An 18,107-nucleotide genomic window follows, 5' to 3' on the forward strand; every position below is an offset into this window, starting at 1 on the left:
TGAAGATAATTTTTCCCTGAAATTAGAGCAGAATCTGACTTCAAAGAAGTATGAAGTCTGCTTTGTAACTTGTTTTTTCAAGGAATTATCAGATAATAATAATAATAATAATAATCAGATGCTGACACGCTATAGGCAGCAATAAAACTCAATAGCCAGCACTATGTAATCTCAAGGTAATGGCTGCCATGGCTCATTCTCTTGTTTGGTAGGATACCCGACCTGAAGAGATAAAACCAAGTTACAACTTTTAAAATCTTTTTTATAAGTAACAGAAGATTGACTACCCCAACCTGTGTTTTGATCCAAACGAACCTGAGATGAGGAAAAACTATAGGAAAGAACAAGCAAGGACGTGAAAACAGAACTAGACGAGATAATCATGTAGGAAAGGAGGTCATACATAAAATGTTCAGGCAACAGAATGGCAGTCAAGAAGCATCAGCCACGCTAACAAGTAAGGGGAAGATGACAAACAAATGTAGATATTCTGGGCAAATACAGGTATTCAAGATGCCAATAGTGCAAATAGTCCCAGAGCAGAACAGGTAGATTTTTCTAGAATCCAAATAAGTAATGGAAATGAGTTCTGCTACATTCATTCTGGCATAAATTAAAAATTCAAGTGCTTAAGAGGCTAGTACGCCTTCACATTATGTCCATCTAGATCGGAAAGAAGCAAAGTCACATAAATATTTTTGCCACTCCTCTTGATATTAAAGGAAGACAACTGGTGTAAGAAACCTTGGAAAAGGCAAAAGCATCACATGTGCACACCCCTCCCAGGTTGCCAATGGTTCTGCTCAGCTCCAGCCATTCAGGGCTAGCCTACCTTAATGAACCCACTAGTACAGACCTGCTTATCTGCTCCCCAGCCATCCCTGTACACCCACCAACCTCACAACTCACTGCTCCTCTACACTGGCATGCATCTCATCTCTTCACTCTTCTCACAAACACAGAGCGTTACCTGAAAGTCCTTAGCCTTACAAGTCCCACAATATCCACATCTGCAGGACACAGGCTAGCCCCAACAAATCTGGAATATGCATAAATTATGGAGACAACCTAGAAGCTAGTGGTGAGCTCCAAAGATTTCTACGATCTTTGCACAAGAGCCCCCACCTGATGTCTTCAAAAAGGTGTCACAGGAGATGCCAGAATGGTCCAGCAAGAAAACATGGTGGACTATCAGTATCCAAATATGTGCATTCCCCAGGGCTCCTTAACAGTCTTATTTTTGTTAAATGTGTATAAATGCAAGAAATCCAAATGTTATAAATGGTGACTGCTCTCAACCACTAGAGTCATTTAAAGTACATTGTATCCAATGGTAGCAAAACAGGGTTAGCATTTCCCCTTAAATGGAGATCGAAGACCTGATTCTTAAACAAAAGCGGAAAGATTTGTAAAGACCTGAAGGATTGCTTTAATTAAACATGGCACCCTGAAATTCTCTCATGGGCAAGTTCCCATAAACTGTTTCAGATCTGCAGAGCTAATCTCTTCAAGCCCCTGAAAGTCACCTGTTAAGTAGCCAGAGGATACACAAGAGCCAAGACTGGAGACAAGAACCAGAGGCAGCACCATAAGGCTTCATCAGGCTTTCATCAGAATTCTTTTCCAAAACACAAGTTTGATTACAGAACAAAGTGTCTTACAAGCCCATTTGGGTCAGATCCAGTGCAGATTCTGCGCCACGATCAGGCTCAAAAGCATGCTATTCACCATTCATGGAGAATCAAAGCAAAAAAATCACAGCACACATCCCCCCCAGACCCAAGCCTGTATCATCAATAAATCAGTGCATATGCTGGGGCTCTACAGACCCCGCTGCTCTCCTTGAGAGGCTGTTACCAGAGCCCCAGAAGCACACTGCAGGAGCCGATCCAACCCAGCACAGAGCCTCCAGTTTCCACTCATCCCTCTATTCAGAGCCAGCCAGCTCACTAACTTTCCCGACTCACCACCCCATGGACCAGAAACTCAAAAAGTTTGCTTTTCGTAGCTTTGCGAGCCCCTCCTGTAACTTCGTCTGTAGCCATCGGGGTCTGCTCAGCCTCTCTCACTCTCTCTCTTCCTCTTTCTTTCCCTTTTCTGCCTTTTTCTCCAACTCTCCCCTCTGAGTCCTGCTGGGCTCTCACACTTCTAATAGCGCGGAGTGGGGAGGGGGCCCCTTCAGGGCCTTCCTGACGGCCCACTCGCGCTAAGCCTCAGCTGCTGCATTCCTCCACTGATAAGCCAGAAATAGTTTGTGCTGCTGGGTTCTCTGTGTTTACTCTGCAGGGACAGAAAATCCAGCTTTTTAAAAACCTCTCTGTCCAAACAGCAGAGATAAGCAGGACGAAAAACTGAAACCACATCTCAGGCTTTTTTGCAGCCATGCTGCAGCCTCTCCTCCTCTGCACTGGGGCATCGTAAATTCTGGGGCAGGGTGGAATGGGGTGGGGGCAACTTCAGCAGTGACATAAAACTTGGTACTTCAGAGGGAGTGTTTTCCCACTACAAAATGCAGCAGGCAAGCAGTGAGAAACAATGGTTTTCCCTTGCTCCCACTGCTCCTCCTGCACTGCATTTCCAGGCCTTTTCCCCAGGGACCTGGCAGGCGGCAAACAGAAACATTCACTGGCTGCATTTCCAGCATCAGAGACTGAGAACTAACCTCTTTGGACAAGAGAGAGAAACAGCAGGAGGGAGAAAGCTGGGAATTGGGAGGGACAGCGTGTGAGAGCGAGAGGAAAGAAAGAGTGTGAGGAGAGCGGGAGGAAGGGGGCGGGGGGCAGCATGGCGGCAGCACAGCAGCGCCTGGCTCTCCTGCCCGTAGCCTCCCTGGCGGGGTGACCGCCGTCAGTATGCCTTGGTACCACCTCAAGGGATCCATTAGAGACCCCAGATCGACAGGCACAGACAAATTATTAACACCACAGCTGCCGGGAGGCATCAGCAGCTCACTTGTGAGCACACAAAGCCCTGTGTGACAGCACATGTCATCCCAGAGCACTGCTGGGGACATGGCTCCCACCTGCCACCCAGAAGAAGGAGGCAAAAAGTGGCACAACATCCCCTCCCCCCCCACACGCTGCTGTGAGGGCCCTGGAGTGTGGCGACCATTCTGCAGATGGTTGCACAGGCCCCTCCATAGTGGGAGAGCAGGCAGCGGGGCCTGGGGCACCCACCGCCTCATCCCCTTCTCCCTGCTACTCCCAGGGGCTGGTGATCCCCACACTGCCTAACAAAGCAATAGGTGAGATGTTACCGAGTTACGAGAGGGCTTTGTTCTATTACTCTGCTTGAAATTCTTGTCTAGGGGCTGTGATTTTTCTGTAGAGGCTGTGAACAGAGAATCAGGTGTGAAAAAAATAAAGTGCCCCCAACCAGCAATAGAAACCAAGCATAGCAGAGATACTACATTAGCCAGCAGCAAAGAGCAAGGCATGAAGACCATATGGCCTTTTGCACATGGGATGAAGGCAACAACCTCCACTGGTTTTTAGGGTGACTCCAAAGCTTTACTGTGTGGCAATAGCTGTTCGATTAAGAAATTTCAGGAGGGTCTAGGATTAACAGTTCCCCTTCACAGTCCCTATGAATAAACATGCCAAGCAAAATGGTGTGGCCCTATTCAGTGCCTGAAGTATTCCTGAGGTCCTAGCTGATTCGAACTAAAGGCATGTTATCAGGAATCAAACTGCTTCCTGCCTGGAAGACTTAGTACCATTACTGACTGCACTGGATCCTAGGGGCCTCTTTCAACCTGAATGATTGTATGTGTCAGCATTCCCAGCAAGGTGGCACTGGGCCTCCATATGCAGGGATTTTTCTTTAGAGGTCAGAAAGTAACACACAGAAATGCTGGCTCCCATCTTGTGAGCCCTTTCGCCTGCTTCCAGACAGACCACAGGTCTTTTCTTCAGAGACTGCGTTGACAGTAGGCTCCTGCCAACTCCTGCCAGAGAAGCACCAGCTCAGCCTGCAGCGGGGTTACTGCCACAAGCCTGTGCAGGTGTTGATACTCCTTTTGCTTAAGGGGAACCGAGCAGCCACCATCGCTGCACGAAATGGCTCAAACGGGAAGCTGGCAGCCCACAGCGGCTCGATGAAGAAGGCTTCTGGAAAATAGCTCCGAGCAGCCCTGGTTACCAACGACACCGGCACAGCCCGGGCAAGGCCGCCGCTCCTTGCGCACCCGTGCACCGGAGGGATCCGCCGGCCTCCGCAGAAGGCGGCGGAGCGGGCAGGGCGAGGAAGGCCGGCTGCCGGCTGCGGCGCGCAGTCCCCCCTCGCGTCCCCCCGTGCTCCTCCGCCAGCGCCAGCGGCACCGAATGGCAACGGCACGGGCAGGGCGTGCGCCAGCCGCGGTCCCGGCCGCGCCGCGGGCGGTCGGAGGGCCGTGCCTCAGGCCCCACGCCGAGCCGGGCTCGGCCGCACCGGGTCGCGCCCAGCCGAATCGGGCCGAGTGGCCCGGACGACCCCGAGGGCCCCGGGCGCGACGCGCATGCCCGGCGCCGCTCCCGTGAAGGTCAGCGCTGGCCTGGCGGGGGACGCGCGGGCGGGGATGGCCGGAGGGTGCGGCCTTAACCCCGGCCGCGCCGCCGCCCAGCCTGGGGAAGAGGCCGGTGTGCTGGGAGCGGAGCGGAGCCCGGGACAGGGTGCTGAGGCCGGGGGCGATTCGGCTGGTGCGCATCCCCCGGGGTCGGAGCTCAGGGACGCCTAGCTGGGAGACGACCCCGGCCGGACGCCGCTGGCGGTGAAGACAAAGCAGAGCCGGACGCTGCCACCCCGCCCTGTCCCGTTAGCCATAGCCCTGCGGGGCCTTTTTTGACCCCGGCACGGCCGGGCTGGGCTGTTTTATTTTTCTAATCGGTGATAGAAAAAGTCGTAAGCTAGTTGCTCCCATCTCCAGCAGTAGCTGGCTGCTTTAGTACCTTCTGGAGCAGGAGGACAGATGATGAAGTGTTAACTTCTATTTAATGCCATAGAGTATGAATTCTATCTGGATGTTCTTAACAGGCATCAGATAAAGAGATTTCATCAACACAACATCAAGTTACAAGGTCAGCCACTTGAAAATTAAGGAGTGGCAGACCTGCTGTAGCCATAGACTGAGTAAAAGTTAAAAAAAACATAATTGTATTAATAAGACTTGGTTTTCAGTTCTTGACTGTAGTTCTTTAAGTATTTTAGAAAACAAATAAGTAGAAGCAGCTCCTTTGTTTTGCAAATGGAAAATGAAGTACAAATGGATGGAAGTGACTTTCTCAATATCACCTAGTTGAGAATGAAAGCCTGTTCCCTGTGATTCTTCCACTCCCTGCAGTACTGTCAAGGAAAACTGCTACACAATGCATTTTCACAAAAGGGTGAAGGTTACAGTGCAAGACTGTCTTCTCCCAAATTAAAAGAAAAAACCATGTAATTCTACTTCAGTGTTTCTACTTTCCCTGCATGTTTTTTTCATAAAAGTGTAGAAAATAATTGCCTGTGTACTTCAAGTGCCAGGTTCAACCCAACTCTTACCCAGCTGCTAAAAGTACCCTGGCAGCTCACAACCATTCCTCGTCTTGAGGATGTCAGTGGCACTGGACTCACTGCCATTGTGCCCGTGTTCCTTCACCAGTCTTTCAAGGCTGACTATGCTCCAGGGCCTCCCTTCCATCCCACCACTGCCCACTTCCAGCTCACCTCATGCATTCCTGGCCCATTTCATTTCAAGAAAAGGCTTGAAATGGGGCTCTGAGAGGCCACCTTTTGTCCCACAGGCTGGTGTGGTTTGTTTTCACTCCTGTGCTGTTGTTTGGTTTGGGGGAGCTATGTTTGCAGCTGCTTTCAGTTTTCTGATATGCATTTTCACACAAGACAGCAGCACTCTGTTCACTGAAACTTAAAATTCAGCAGTTCTGGTACTGATGCACTATGGCATATAAAACATGCTGAAAAGCAGACAAAATATCCCAAGTCTGAGGGTCTGCTTATTCTGAAGAAATGACTGCTTGTTCCTGAGTTCATAATTACTCAATATTATTCAATATTCTGATTAACGGTGTAGATAATGAACTAGAGAACATGCTTATTAAATTTCCTAGCAACACATAATTTGGAGGGGTTAGAGGTATGCTAAGGGAGATTATTAAAATTAAAATCCAGAGAAGCAAGAGATGTGGTTTGACAAAACAGGACAACTCAATCAGAAATAATGGAAGCTTTCACCTCAAGATAGAAATCAACAGCTATATAAATGGAAGAGGGAGAACAACTGGATGAAGAGGTGGGATTTTTTGTTTTATTTTGTTTTTAAATAGTTGAGGATATAATAAATTATAAACTGAATGAGTTAACAGCACTACACTGACATAAACTCAGTAAACAAAAAAAACACCAGAAGAGTAGTAACTGCATATTGCCCCACTTCTCTCATCCCCTTGGTGGCAGCATAAGCAGTGACAACAGCACTGAAGATTCTTTTTCCACTTTGTCTCTGCTTCTTCGCCATCCTTTGTCCTCTCCAGAGCACAAGCAATCCTAGCTCAACATTTCCCTGAGGCTGCAAAGTTAAATTCTGCCAGCATTTCTGAGGAACCCTTCCAAAGTAATCCTACTGTGGCATGAATTGGTTATGTCTCAACCAGACTGTCCTTTGACAGTTCAGGACTCTATGCATTAGAGAAAATGTGTTTGGGAGAAATCAAAGGGTTCATAGGAGAACAGAAATGAAGATGGTTCAAGGAAGAACAGTAGGTGTGACAAAAAATGTAAAGCCCAAAAAGAGAAAATATTTTTTTCTCTTTAGATATCCAAAAGATGTTGCAGATAGAGGGAAGAGCAGATCCCTATCCACACAGTACAAGAAAAAATTGATTGAAATTTCTGCCAGGAAGATTTACACTAGATATTAAGGCAGAGTAGAGCAGTAAAAGTAGAGATGCTCTGGAGCAATTTGTCCAGCAAGGATTGGAATCTCTGTACCTGAAGATCTTTCAAGAAAGGTTAGACAAGCATCTGTCCAGAGCGATGCAGGTAGTGTAGCTTCTGACCTGGGGCAGGACAAGGGACTAGCTGATTGTCAGAGGCTCCTTTTGCTTTATTTCCCTACAGAAACATTAAAGAATTTCATGAGACAAAGATAAGGCTTTTCTCTGTCTAGAGTGGTTTCCCCTGATAGATTCCACAGATCTCATGTAAACAAGTTCAACCCCATCAAAAAGGGTGCCTTATATTTTCTATATTGGAAAAATATGCATCTGATTGCCTCAACAATGCAAGAATAAGTAATCTGTTTATGCAGATTGCTGCCAGTTACCCTTCAAGACTCCCCAAGTATCATATAGCTTTTATACTGTGGCTTTTTGTTTTTTCCTTGAGTCACATATCTTCATCTACCATCTTGTATCACTGTCTCATAAACCTGCCTTTTTATGTTAGGCCTTTCCGCTGTTTTTAAAATATATCTGCAATGAAGAAGCAATTTGTAGCAAGCATCAAGAAAGAAGATTTGAAATAAAGGCAAAAAAAGAACAAATTAAGTCAAAGAAAACCTCTGTCTCCAGAGGTTCCAAACATTATTCTGCAGAGGTAGAGAGATAATTACAAACTTACCTCCCGAGTATTTTAAAAGCAATCAAAGGCAACAGCAGGGATGCCAGAAGATGGAGAAAAAGATATGAAATACTATAGGATGCAAAATAATGAGTCATCGGTATTATCATTATATCAACCATACTTGATTTCTACCCAACTCTGCAGTTCTGTGTGATCTCATAGCAAGCTGTCTAGCTCTACCATGCCTCTGCCTCCACTTTTCCACCCTCACCAAATCCAATTTCCACAATTTGTGCAGTGACATCTGTGTCTGGCTTCTCACACCCCCTTAGCAAAGAAGCAGAGTGCTACACATAGCAGTCCACCATAGTGATTTTCTAGCCAAGAGCCAAAGCAGAGCTGCAAAGTAGAAGTTCAAATGAAGAGTTTGGTTCTCTCTTTTAAAAGGCCTGGCAATTAGTGGCACCTGGTTGCCTCATTTCACTACAGTGAGGGAATCAGGAATTCTTGGTGGGGAATCCTGGGCAGATAAAGAAAGAAAAAGGACTATCAAAAACTACCACCAAACCTACTGCCCCCTCATCCAAAATGTATAAGAATCTTAATGATATTTGTTGACTAGAATGATGGTTTTGGGGTGTATTTGTCAAGACCATCATAAAGGATTCACCTGCTATCACCGAGAGAACACAGATGGAGGAACTGATGGGACTAGATTTCAAGCCCACTGTTGTATAGTCAGTAGCAATCATGTCATACTTAACCCTTTCAGACATAAATTAATTGCACAGCACTTTAAATCTTGGTGTTCCTATGGAACAGCTGCTAAAAAAATTAGTTCTTTGAATGACTCAATATGTTCTTTTTTAAGGTATGCAGATATTCCCATTTATTATTTTTACCAGCATTGCCCTTAATGGTTCTTCATTGTGTACAATGTTCATGCTTTGCAACATTTATACACAGACCCACAGATCCTGTTATCAGATTAAAAAAGTAAAACTGTTATTTGGTCTCTTAAAACTGCCAATTTCACATAATTCCATCAGCCTTTTCCATGTCAGTCCCAGTTAACCTGCCTAGAACACAGGCAAACAGAACTGTACCTAATTAAAACTTCTCTCACCTGCAGACATCTCCACCAAGCTTTGCTAGGTTCACAGCTGCCTCCCACAATATTATGACAGTGATAACCCCCCAGTTTCCTGCAAGCAGAATAATGTAGTGGGCTGTTTGTCCTTCTTTAATCACTGTCATTAGGTAAGCTTCCAAGCTTACAGTGCTGATTTCTGTTACTAGTCCCTCAGCACATGACTATGCACTATACTGTTATCAGATACCATTTTACTTCCATTTGTGTAGCCTTCAGAATAATCCAGTTCTTTCCACATAACTCATTCTTTTCTGCTTCAACAACACCTGTCCATTACTAAGCTTCCTATTTTTGTGCCTTGGGCATTACTAAAAATATTAAATTACATCAAACACAAGGCAAATCATGAAGAAAGTTTAATGCCTTTTTGGTCTTCTTTACTGAGCTCCTTACCTACCTTGCAATTCTTCTATTATCTTCTGAGTATCAACTAAAATTTTGAGATAGCACTGTATCAAAGGCTTCACTGAAGTCTAGATAAGTAAGACATGCACTGTTTCCTTTTTGTAGAAAATTAACTGAGAGAGTACGTTAGTAAACTTATACTGCTTTTTTTATCCCATCTACCATCTATATCTTCCTCATGCTCAGTTATTTTCTCTTCCAAAAATCATTCCTGATCCGTGCATTGACTTAAGATGCAACCGGTCAGAGTATTCTTGCCTTTCTGTGTTATAGGAAAACCAACAGGATTTCCTGTTTCTTTATCAGGAAAATGAATTTTTTAAGCCCACTTTGATTAATATTAATAATGCTAGGATTTATATCCTGTTCTCACTGAAAATACTGTGAAAAGTGTCTACAGTTTAAGCAAATAAGTAAATAATGACTGAAGGATATATTAATATGCAACACTATGTAAGAACTGACAAAGTCTGAGGAAGCACTAAGAGAGCACATGACCAAAGAAGGAAAACTGAGCAATCCTAGCATAAACTGTCTGTGGGATTTACCTCCTATTTCAGCTAATCTAGCAGAACAATTAACAGATCAATAAAACCACATCAATCGTAGAGCACAATGAAACTGAGAGCAGCAAATAATATTGGTAAGCATAAAAACCCTGCATTGCTAGACAAGCCTGAGTGTCTTTTAAAATTATTTTATTTCGCAGAATTACAATAATTTCAGATTACCCTCCAAAAAAGTTAACAATAACTCAAGTGGTGCAGAATTACAGTAAACATCAGTGACTTTAGAAAATGGCAGCCAGTGGGAAACTGTAACTTAAATGCAATGTAGTAAAACATCATTAGATGCCTGAAATTCTTAACATAAACATATTTTGTATGTAATTGCCAGGAAAAATAAAAATTACTGAAAAGTTATAAAGAAAAGGTTGTAAATGAATGATAAAAATAGGTGAAGGGAAGTGGCTACTAGGGACTTCAAGGATGGTTGTTATATCCAGATTGTTTTACCATCTTCAAAGATCTAAAAGTGGGAAGTAAAAGACATATAGATTAAATCCTCAAATGAGGTTCTGAGAACTTTTCTGAGAATGTTCACTGCCAGTCAGGGCAGAGATTAAAAAAAAAAATTGAAGCGGGCCTTAAATGTTAGACAGAACATTTAGGCTGGAAAAGCTCAAGCAGGTGGTAGAAGATAAATTCTGAAGTGAAACAACTGTACTATGTCAGTAGCAGCAGCTAAGACGGTTTTCTAATCTTTTCAGTGTCACATTCACCTGGGACACAAATTCACCTATAAAACTGCAGGGATACGGAAATGCTCAGTACAAAAAGTCAGGGCACAGAGACGCAATTACAGCACTCGTGCTTCAGCTGGACAATGGGCTTTCAACAGAGGCTCTTTTTGAGCAACTCTGAGTTGCAAAAGTGGAAAATGTCTGACTCCAGCACAATACAGTGGTTTGTCTCCTCATCTCTCTCACCAGAGCCTAGGCATGGTGACCTGGCAGATGACAGCTTAAAGCAACAGTTTGCACTTGGCACTGGGGTTAGGAAGTCATCAAGTGAGCACAGCAACACACTGCCCATGCTCCCAGAAAACAAGCAGGTCTAAATGACAAGGCATGTAAATGGTGGCAAATTACTTGTTAAATGGGCTTCAGAACATATGTAGAAGAAACACAGGGAGAAGAAACATAAGTTGGATCATTTTGGCATTCAGTACTTTGCAAAATAAACAGAATTTAGAGTGGTAAAACTGAAAAAGCAGAGGGATGAGTCTGTGTGTGGATATGAACTGTGAGAGGGAGAAGAGTTCTGTGTTGTACCATATGTCATACTATCTGTCACATTTCACAATTCTTCCAGTTCTTGGTACTCAGTTGTTTCTAGGGCCTGAGAGCACTAGGAGATACAGATAAAAACAATGGCCTTCACAGTTTACAAATGAAGCTAACAGATGGAAATAGAAAGAGTGCAACGGAACAGAGAGTGTACCAGTCATCCTGACAGGCAGTGGACTTGGCACACCAGCTGTCCAGCTATGCTTATTTTGAATAGCCACCACATTCCTGCTCTGTGCACCCCATCCTTGGCACCTGTTTTCTTATCAATTTATACCCAGCCTGCAACTTGAAACCATAGAAACAATGTGCTTTGTGGGGGATTTTGACTACCCTGTTCTCTCTTGGGAAAAGAGTACGCTTCATTCTTCAAAGAGATTCCCTAGTGCTCATGTGCTACAACCAAGATAGTATATGTAAATCTGATACAGCAACACTGAATATTGGTTATAAATATGATGCCAAATAATAAGACATAAACATCTGCTAAGGTTAGAGACTGAAAGGCTTTATAACCTGTACTTGTAAAGTCCAAAATACTAAGAAAATGAGAAAATTACTTCTTTAAGTTTCTTTAGTTAAGATCTTGGATATGGGTCTGGATATTCACCTAATCTAAACAAGCAAAAAACAAAATATAGTGAAACGTTTATACAATGGAAGGTCAATCACGATTATTCCAACAATAAGAAATATATGGAGCTGAACATTAAGAAAAAAAATTCCAACACAAAAAACAGCTTGCCATATTTCTGCTCTTCAGAAACTCTTCTTACATAACTGATTCCTTTCCTCCTGCATCTGATCAAGAAAAACTCTTCTACTTAGCAGACTTTGTCTTAACAGCTACCCTTTTTTCAGTTTCTCAGCCTCCTGCTATTTGAATCAATCATTCCTTTTCCCAGGCAAATTCCTGCTACTGAACATTTTAACACTGCAATTCTGTCTTTTTGGAACTTGAAAAATCCTGTTTTTATTGATTAAATCCACTTGGAATGCTGCTGGCAAAAATTTGCTCTGAAACTGTCTAAAATGCCAAATACAGGTGTATGGAAGTGCCCACTTCTGCTGCATCTCTTATCCATTTGTTGATTTCACTCTGCTCTGCGACAGCCTTGCCACACATTTATCATGCCACGTCACTCTCGGATCCCTACCTTCTTCCACAGTGCTGCAAGAAGTCAACAATCCCAGTTCCTCATGAGAAATTAATCAAGAATCAGATGCACCTCTCCCCTTGCTATGGCCTAATTTTAGGACTTAGCATTGTTATTCCCTATGTTACCTTTACATGTTAACTCTGTTCATCTATCAAAGGACGAATTCTGTGAGCCCTCAGAAAATTACTGTTCTGCCTGGCAGCTAGTGAAGAATGGAGCACATGAAGCTTAAACAGTTAACAGTCTTTCAGCTTCTGATCCTGTTGCAGTCTCCCAAAACAAAAGTGGTTCAGATATTTCCTGCAGCAAAGTGTGCAGGAGAGCAGCAATCAGTCAAATGCTCTTTCAGTTGTTTGCTTGTGGCTAGAGGACAGAAGACACTCCCGTAAGACTTACGAAGACATGTACTCTCTCATTTCCTACTGCAGCTGTGCAGTCTCTGCTCTGGCTAACAGGCCACCCCTCTCTCCTCACAGGAAGATGCACTACGACCCACATACACACTGTAAGTGCTGCTCTCTATGTTTCCTTTCCCATCCTAAACACGCACTGAATTATAAGGCAGCTGAAAATCTGCAGGGCTGGCATGCTGCAATGGAGGGGCACAGGCTCCTCAGGAGGAGCAAGTGTGAGGCCGGGGGGGGGGGGGGGCTGCCTTTTTGGCTGAGAGAGCTGCAGGGGTGCACAGAGCTCCACCTGGGTCAGTGGATCAGCACAGAGCTTATGGGCCTGCAGACCACCACACTGTGGTGGGTGTCTGCTGCAGACCATCTGCTGAGAAAGAAGTAGATAAGACCTCAGACAGCAGGGAAAACCCTCATAATCACAGTCTCTGGTCCTCTTGGATGACTTCAACCACACCAGCATCAGCTGTAGGGATAACATAGCAGGGCACAATAAATCCTGGAAAGTTCCAGGGCAGATGAATTCCTAACACAGGAAAATGAGGATCAGAGAAGAGAAGGTGCTCTGCTGGACCTGATTCGTACACACAAGGAAGAACCAGTCAGGTATGTGAAGGTCAGGACCACCTTGGCTGGACCATGCAATGGATGATTTCAGGAACATGAGAGGGGGAGAAAACAGCCCTAGACTTCAGAAGAGCAAACTTTGGGTTGTTCAAGGATCTGCTTTGAAGAATCTTCTGAGTTACGGCGTTGGAAAGAAGAGGGTTCCAGGAAAGCTGTTTGATTTGCAAAGATCACTTCTTCCAGATTCAAGACTGATCCATCCCAACAGGCAGGAATTCAAGCAAAAGCAGCAGGAGGCCTGCATGCATGAACACGGAGCTTCTGACTGAGTTCAAGCACTACAAGAAAGCATACAAAAGGCAGAAGCAGCGACAGGAGTTTCAGGAGGAATACAGAGACACTGTCCAAGAGTGCAGGGATGCCATTAGGATAACAGAAGCCCACCTAGAGTTGAATCTGGCAAGGAACATAAACAGCAGACAGGCTTTTACAAATGCATCAGCAGCAAAAGAAAGACATGGGAAAATGTAGGCTTAGTGCTGAATGGGGAAGGGGACTTGTCAAGAAAGAAGATAGAAAAAGTTGAAGTACTGATGCCTTCTTTGCCCGCTTCTTTACTGGAAAGATCAGCCACCAAGAATTCAAGGCTCCTGAGGCCAGTAAGAAAGCCTGGAGCAAGGCAGACTTCCCCTCAGTGAAGGAAGACAAGGTTAGGGAACATTTAAACAAACTGGACATCCCATGGGACTTGATGGGATGTTATGGAAGCTAGCCAGTGTCATTGGGAGACATCTCAGTTATCTCTAGAAAGTCATGGAGACTGGAAGGACTAAAGAGGAGGAAGTAAAAACAAACAGAAAATACAGGTTGTTCAGCCTCACCTCAATCCTAGGACAGGTAATGAAGAAGATCTTCCTGGAGAACATTTTCAGCACATGAGCACAAGAAGGTGACTGAGAGTAGTCAGCATAAATTTGTGAAGGAGAAATTGTGCTCACGTACCAGGACAGGCCAGGGGATGACTGGCTGGAAATCAACTTTGCAGGAGAAGACTGGGGGGGTCCTGGTAAGCAACAAACTGATGATCAGCCAGCAATGTTCCCTTGCAGTGAGGAAAGCCAACAATAGCTGGACTAGCTGGACTCAGCTGGATTAGGAAGAACATTACCAGTACATCAAGGGAGGTGATCCTTCTTCTTTGGTTGCCACTGGTAAGACCACATGTGGAGTGCTTGTCCAGTTCCGGGCCTCCCAGTACAAGAAATACATGGACATACTGCGTGAGTGCTCATCACAATGGTTAAGGAACTGGAGCATCTATCATAATAAGGGAAGGCTGACAGGGCATTTTTTTAACATGGCGATGAAAAGGCTTAAGGAGTGTTCTTTCTATGTGCATAAATACCTGATGGCAGGGTGTACAGAGACAGATTGTTCTCAGTGGCACCAAGTGACAAGACCAAAGGCAATTGGCACAAAATAAAATACAGGAAATGTCATTTACACACAGGAAAGTTTTTTTACTGTGACTAGGCAAACAGTTGTTCTACTTAGAACAGGTTGCCCAGGGACCAGCCTAACTCTATTCCTTAAGCCAGTCAAAACTTCACTCAACTTGGTACTCAGCAAGTTGGTCTAGCTGATCCAACTTCAAGGAGGGAGGTTGGACCAAGTGATCTCCTTGGCAATTCTATGACTTTATGATTCTACTCAGGAAAGACTTAAACATTACAAATGACTAAAATATATGCCCAATGAACATGCAACAGATTCACATGAGGAACCATGGAATAGAAACTGACAGCAGAACCAAGGCAATGACAAAACACCTCAAATGCCCTTACCTGTAAATATATATGCAGACCTAGCTGCTGCTCCGCAAGCACAGCAAAATTACAGGATGCAGAGATGGGGAGAAGAATCAGGGGTTAGAGAGGCCAATTCAGGAATAGTGATTGAAAATACAAGGGTTTTTTTACTGTAGAAGTCTTAGGGGGCGAATCAGTAAGATTAGGAAGGTAAATAAAGCACTTGTGTTTTCTGTCCCTTAATGCAGGACTAGGAAAAAGCTACTGGAATTAAAAGCAGGCTGTTAATGAAAAATCTTTGAAACAAAAGAATACATGGCTTAGTAATACTATATGCCTATAAAATATATATATATAATGCCTATAAATGCATACAAAATGCTGTTTCTAAAATAATTTTCCCAGTCCACCACTTTTATATTATCACTGTTCCACTAATGCCTCTGCATCCCACATCTCATATTTTAAAAAAACTTAAAAGATCAAACCATGCTTGTATCCTGCTTCTGGTCCCTACTAAATACATATTCTCCCTTAGAAGAGCATCATGATGGGTTAGAAGAAGTGGTCTCTGCTATATATAATTTGCTTACTGTATTAGCAGTTCCTGATTGGTGGATCTAGTGCAGGTAGACATGTCAGTGCTTCGGAATATTTCTCCTTTTCTTCCTGCAGACATGAGAAAGGACTGCCAGCCTATACACTGTTTTGTGTTTTTCAGTTCTGTCTGTCCACTCATTTGGAAGAATTAGTATCAGAAAATCTCTGGTGCCTCCCTGGCTAGCAAGACTACTGCTTTCCTTATGAAGAGCTGCGAAGAAGTCTTCAAAGCTGACAATTAATGACTGAGGAAGGAATGTCTAAGATGGAAACAACAGTGTACAATAAGTGGTTTATACAGGAACAGCACCACACCATGTGCAGCTCACCCACCTTGTCAGCTGCAGGATCAGAGCACCTGGATGTGCCAGTGCTTTTACCTCAGGTGCGGGCAACAAAGAGCTGGGAGCCTGCGCTGTGAGCTTTGAGCAGAATCTTCGATGTGAAACGTTCACAGCACATTTCCATGGGAACAGACACATGCCTTTCTTGTTGCCAAGGAGACAGTTACTGCCTTTTGAGACTGGTGAACATTGTGCCCAAAGCATTTCAGCATCTTTAAGATCATAAGGAGATTTACATATGCATAATCAGTCCCTTCTCTCCCCAGTTAGACACATCAATCATACTCCTCATTCCTATTTTCCAGAATCTGTTTTAAGCATTTTGATATGTCAGATTATTCCTAATACCTATTTTTGATTCCAACAGTTTAAATTACATCATCAACCCAAACACATCTGTATGCCTGGAAGTGTGTTAAGCTATTGTTCTGCAACTCTTCTGATGCACTCTCACTGACCTAACTTGCAGTAAAACTAATTTCTCACTCTCCATGGCTTTCCTGTGGTACTGATCGGTACTTGGAGAACAGCTGGTTGGCAAAGCCAGTGTCCATCTTTCCTCCATCTTCTCCCAGTTCCACTATTTTTAAACAGAAGCCATGTTCATAAAATCAAAGGGCTGTGTAGACTCAGGCCCCGGGGTGGAAGTGGTGCTGGAAGGCAGAACATGCACAGAGGAGGTGGATTCATGTGATACTTCTGGGCTTGGCTGTCCAGGGACCCAGCAGCTGGGTGAAGCCATGACCAGTTTCTTGCTGCCCCTCCGTGGCAGCCTCTGCCACTTCACTGATGAGAAGGTCTGCAGCGTGGGACCTACTGCACCATCACCCTGCAGAAGCAGCCCCACAAGCTTAAGGAGATGTTCCTCAACCTCCTGTGAAGGAGCAAAGGTCGTTCCCTAGGCCACAGAAGTGGTGGCCACCAGACTGCTGGTGCCTCTGGTTCTCTTCACATTCTCACCTGCTTCACACTACTTTTCCCTCATCCTTTCTGAAAAAAACCCACACTGGTAGTTGAGATTTACAACTTGGGAGGGACTGTCAGCTGCAACAGGGTCCAACCATTAACCCAGCACAACCCAGGCCACCATGAACCCATGTCCCTCATCCCCACATCTCCAGGGCTCTGAAACCCCTCCAGGGATGATGGGGACTCCAGCCCTGCCCTGGGTAGCCTGGGCCAGGGCCCAACAACCCTTTCCAGGGAGAAGTTGTTCCCCAGCTCCAACCTAAACCTCCCCTGGCACAACTTGAGGCAGTTCCTCTTGGCTCATCCCTTGTTCCTTGGGAGCAAAGCCCAACCCCCCTGGCTCGAACCTCCTCTCAAGGAGTTGCAGAGAGCCAGAAGGTCTCCCCTCAGCCTCCTCTGCTCCAGGATCAACACCCCCCAGCTCCCTCAGCTGCTCCTGGGCAGACTTGTGCTCCAGATCCTTCCCCTGCTCCATTGCCCTCCTCTGGACACGTTCCAGCCCCTCAATGTCCTTGTGGTTGTGAGGGGCCCAGAACTGACCCCAGGATTTGATGTGCAGCCTCACCAGCGGATGATCCCTGCCCTGTTCCTGTTGGCCACACAGTGCTGATCCCAGACAGGATGCTGGTGGCCTTCTTGGTCACCTGGGCACATTCCGGTTTATATCCAGCCACTGTCACTCAACACCCCCAGGTCCTTTTCCACCAGTGCCACTGTGCCCCAAGCATGGAACACTGCATGGACACAGGATGATCTGCTCCAAAGCTTTGCTTGTTATCCTGGTCAGACTGACAGACTTGTAGTTCCTCAGATCCTCCTGGCCCTTCTTGTAGATGGGGGTCATATTTATTAAACTACAGTCAGCTGGGACCTCGTCAGTAACCCAAAACTGCTGATAATGATGGAAAGTGACTTGGAGCACTTCCAACAGCTCCCTCAGTTCCCTTTGGTAGGTGCCATCCAGCCCCATAGACTTGTGGTGTGTCTAATGGGTGTAGCATGTCACTGACTATTTCCCATTGAATTATGGGTACTTCATTCTGCTCTCCCTTCCTATCTTCAACATCAGGGGGCTGGGGTACCCTGAGAACAACTGGTCTTACTATTAAAGACTGAGGCAAAGAAGGCATTAAGTACCTTCCACCTTTACCTCATCCTTTGTCACAACATTCTCCCCCAATAATGGATGGAGATTCCCCTTACTTTTGTTGCTGATGTATCTATAGGGGAAAAAAATTCCTCTCTTATATGGCAGTAGTCAGAGTAAGTTCTAGCTGAGCTCCAGCCTTCATAATTTTTGCCCTCCATAACC

General features: G+C 44.9%; 1 protein-coding gene across 6 annotated transcripts in view; it reads right to left on the reverse strand.

Moving 5' to 3' along the window:
• SMARCD3 (SWI/SNF related BAF chromatin remodeling complex subunit D3) overlaps positions 1-18,107 on the reverse strand; it is a 90,535-nt gene that overhangs the window by 55,487 nt on the left and 16,941 nt on the right. For 2 of the 6 annotated variants that reach the window (XM_071734432.1, XM_071734428.1), the window contains exon 1: positions 1,968-2,169. The exons of 2 other annotated variants lie outside the window; for them this stretch is intronic. In XM_071734432.1, coding sequence (XP_071590533.1) covers positions 1,968-2,045 — 78 coding nt within the window. In that variant the 5' untranslated portion in view covers positions 2,046-2,169. Of the gene's footprint in view, positions 1-1,526; positions 2,172-18,107 lie in introns of those variants that run through there. 2 more of the 6 variants (XM_071734434.1, XM_071734431.1) reach the window with 2 other exon arrangements.

Source organism: Heliangelus exortis, chromosome 2, assembly GCF_036169615.1.
Source record: "Heliangelus exortis chromosome 2, bHelExo1.hap1, whole genome shotgun sequence".
NCBI classification, from domain to species: domain Eukaryota; kingdom Metazoa; phylum Chordata; class Aves; order Apodiformes; family Trochilidae; genus Heliangelus; species Heliangelus exortis.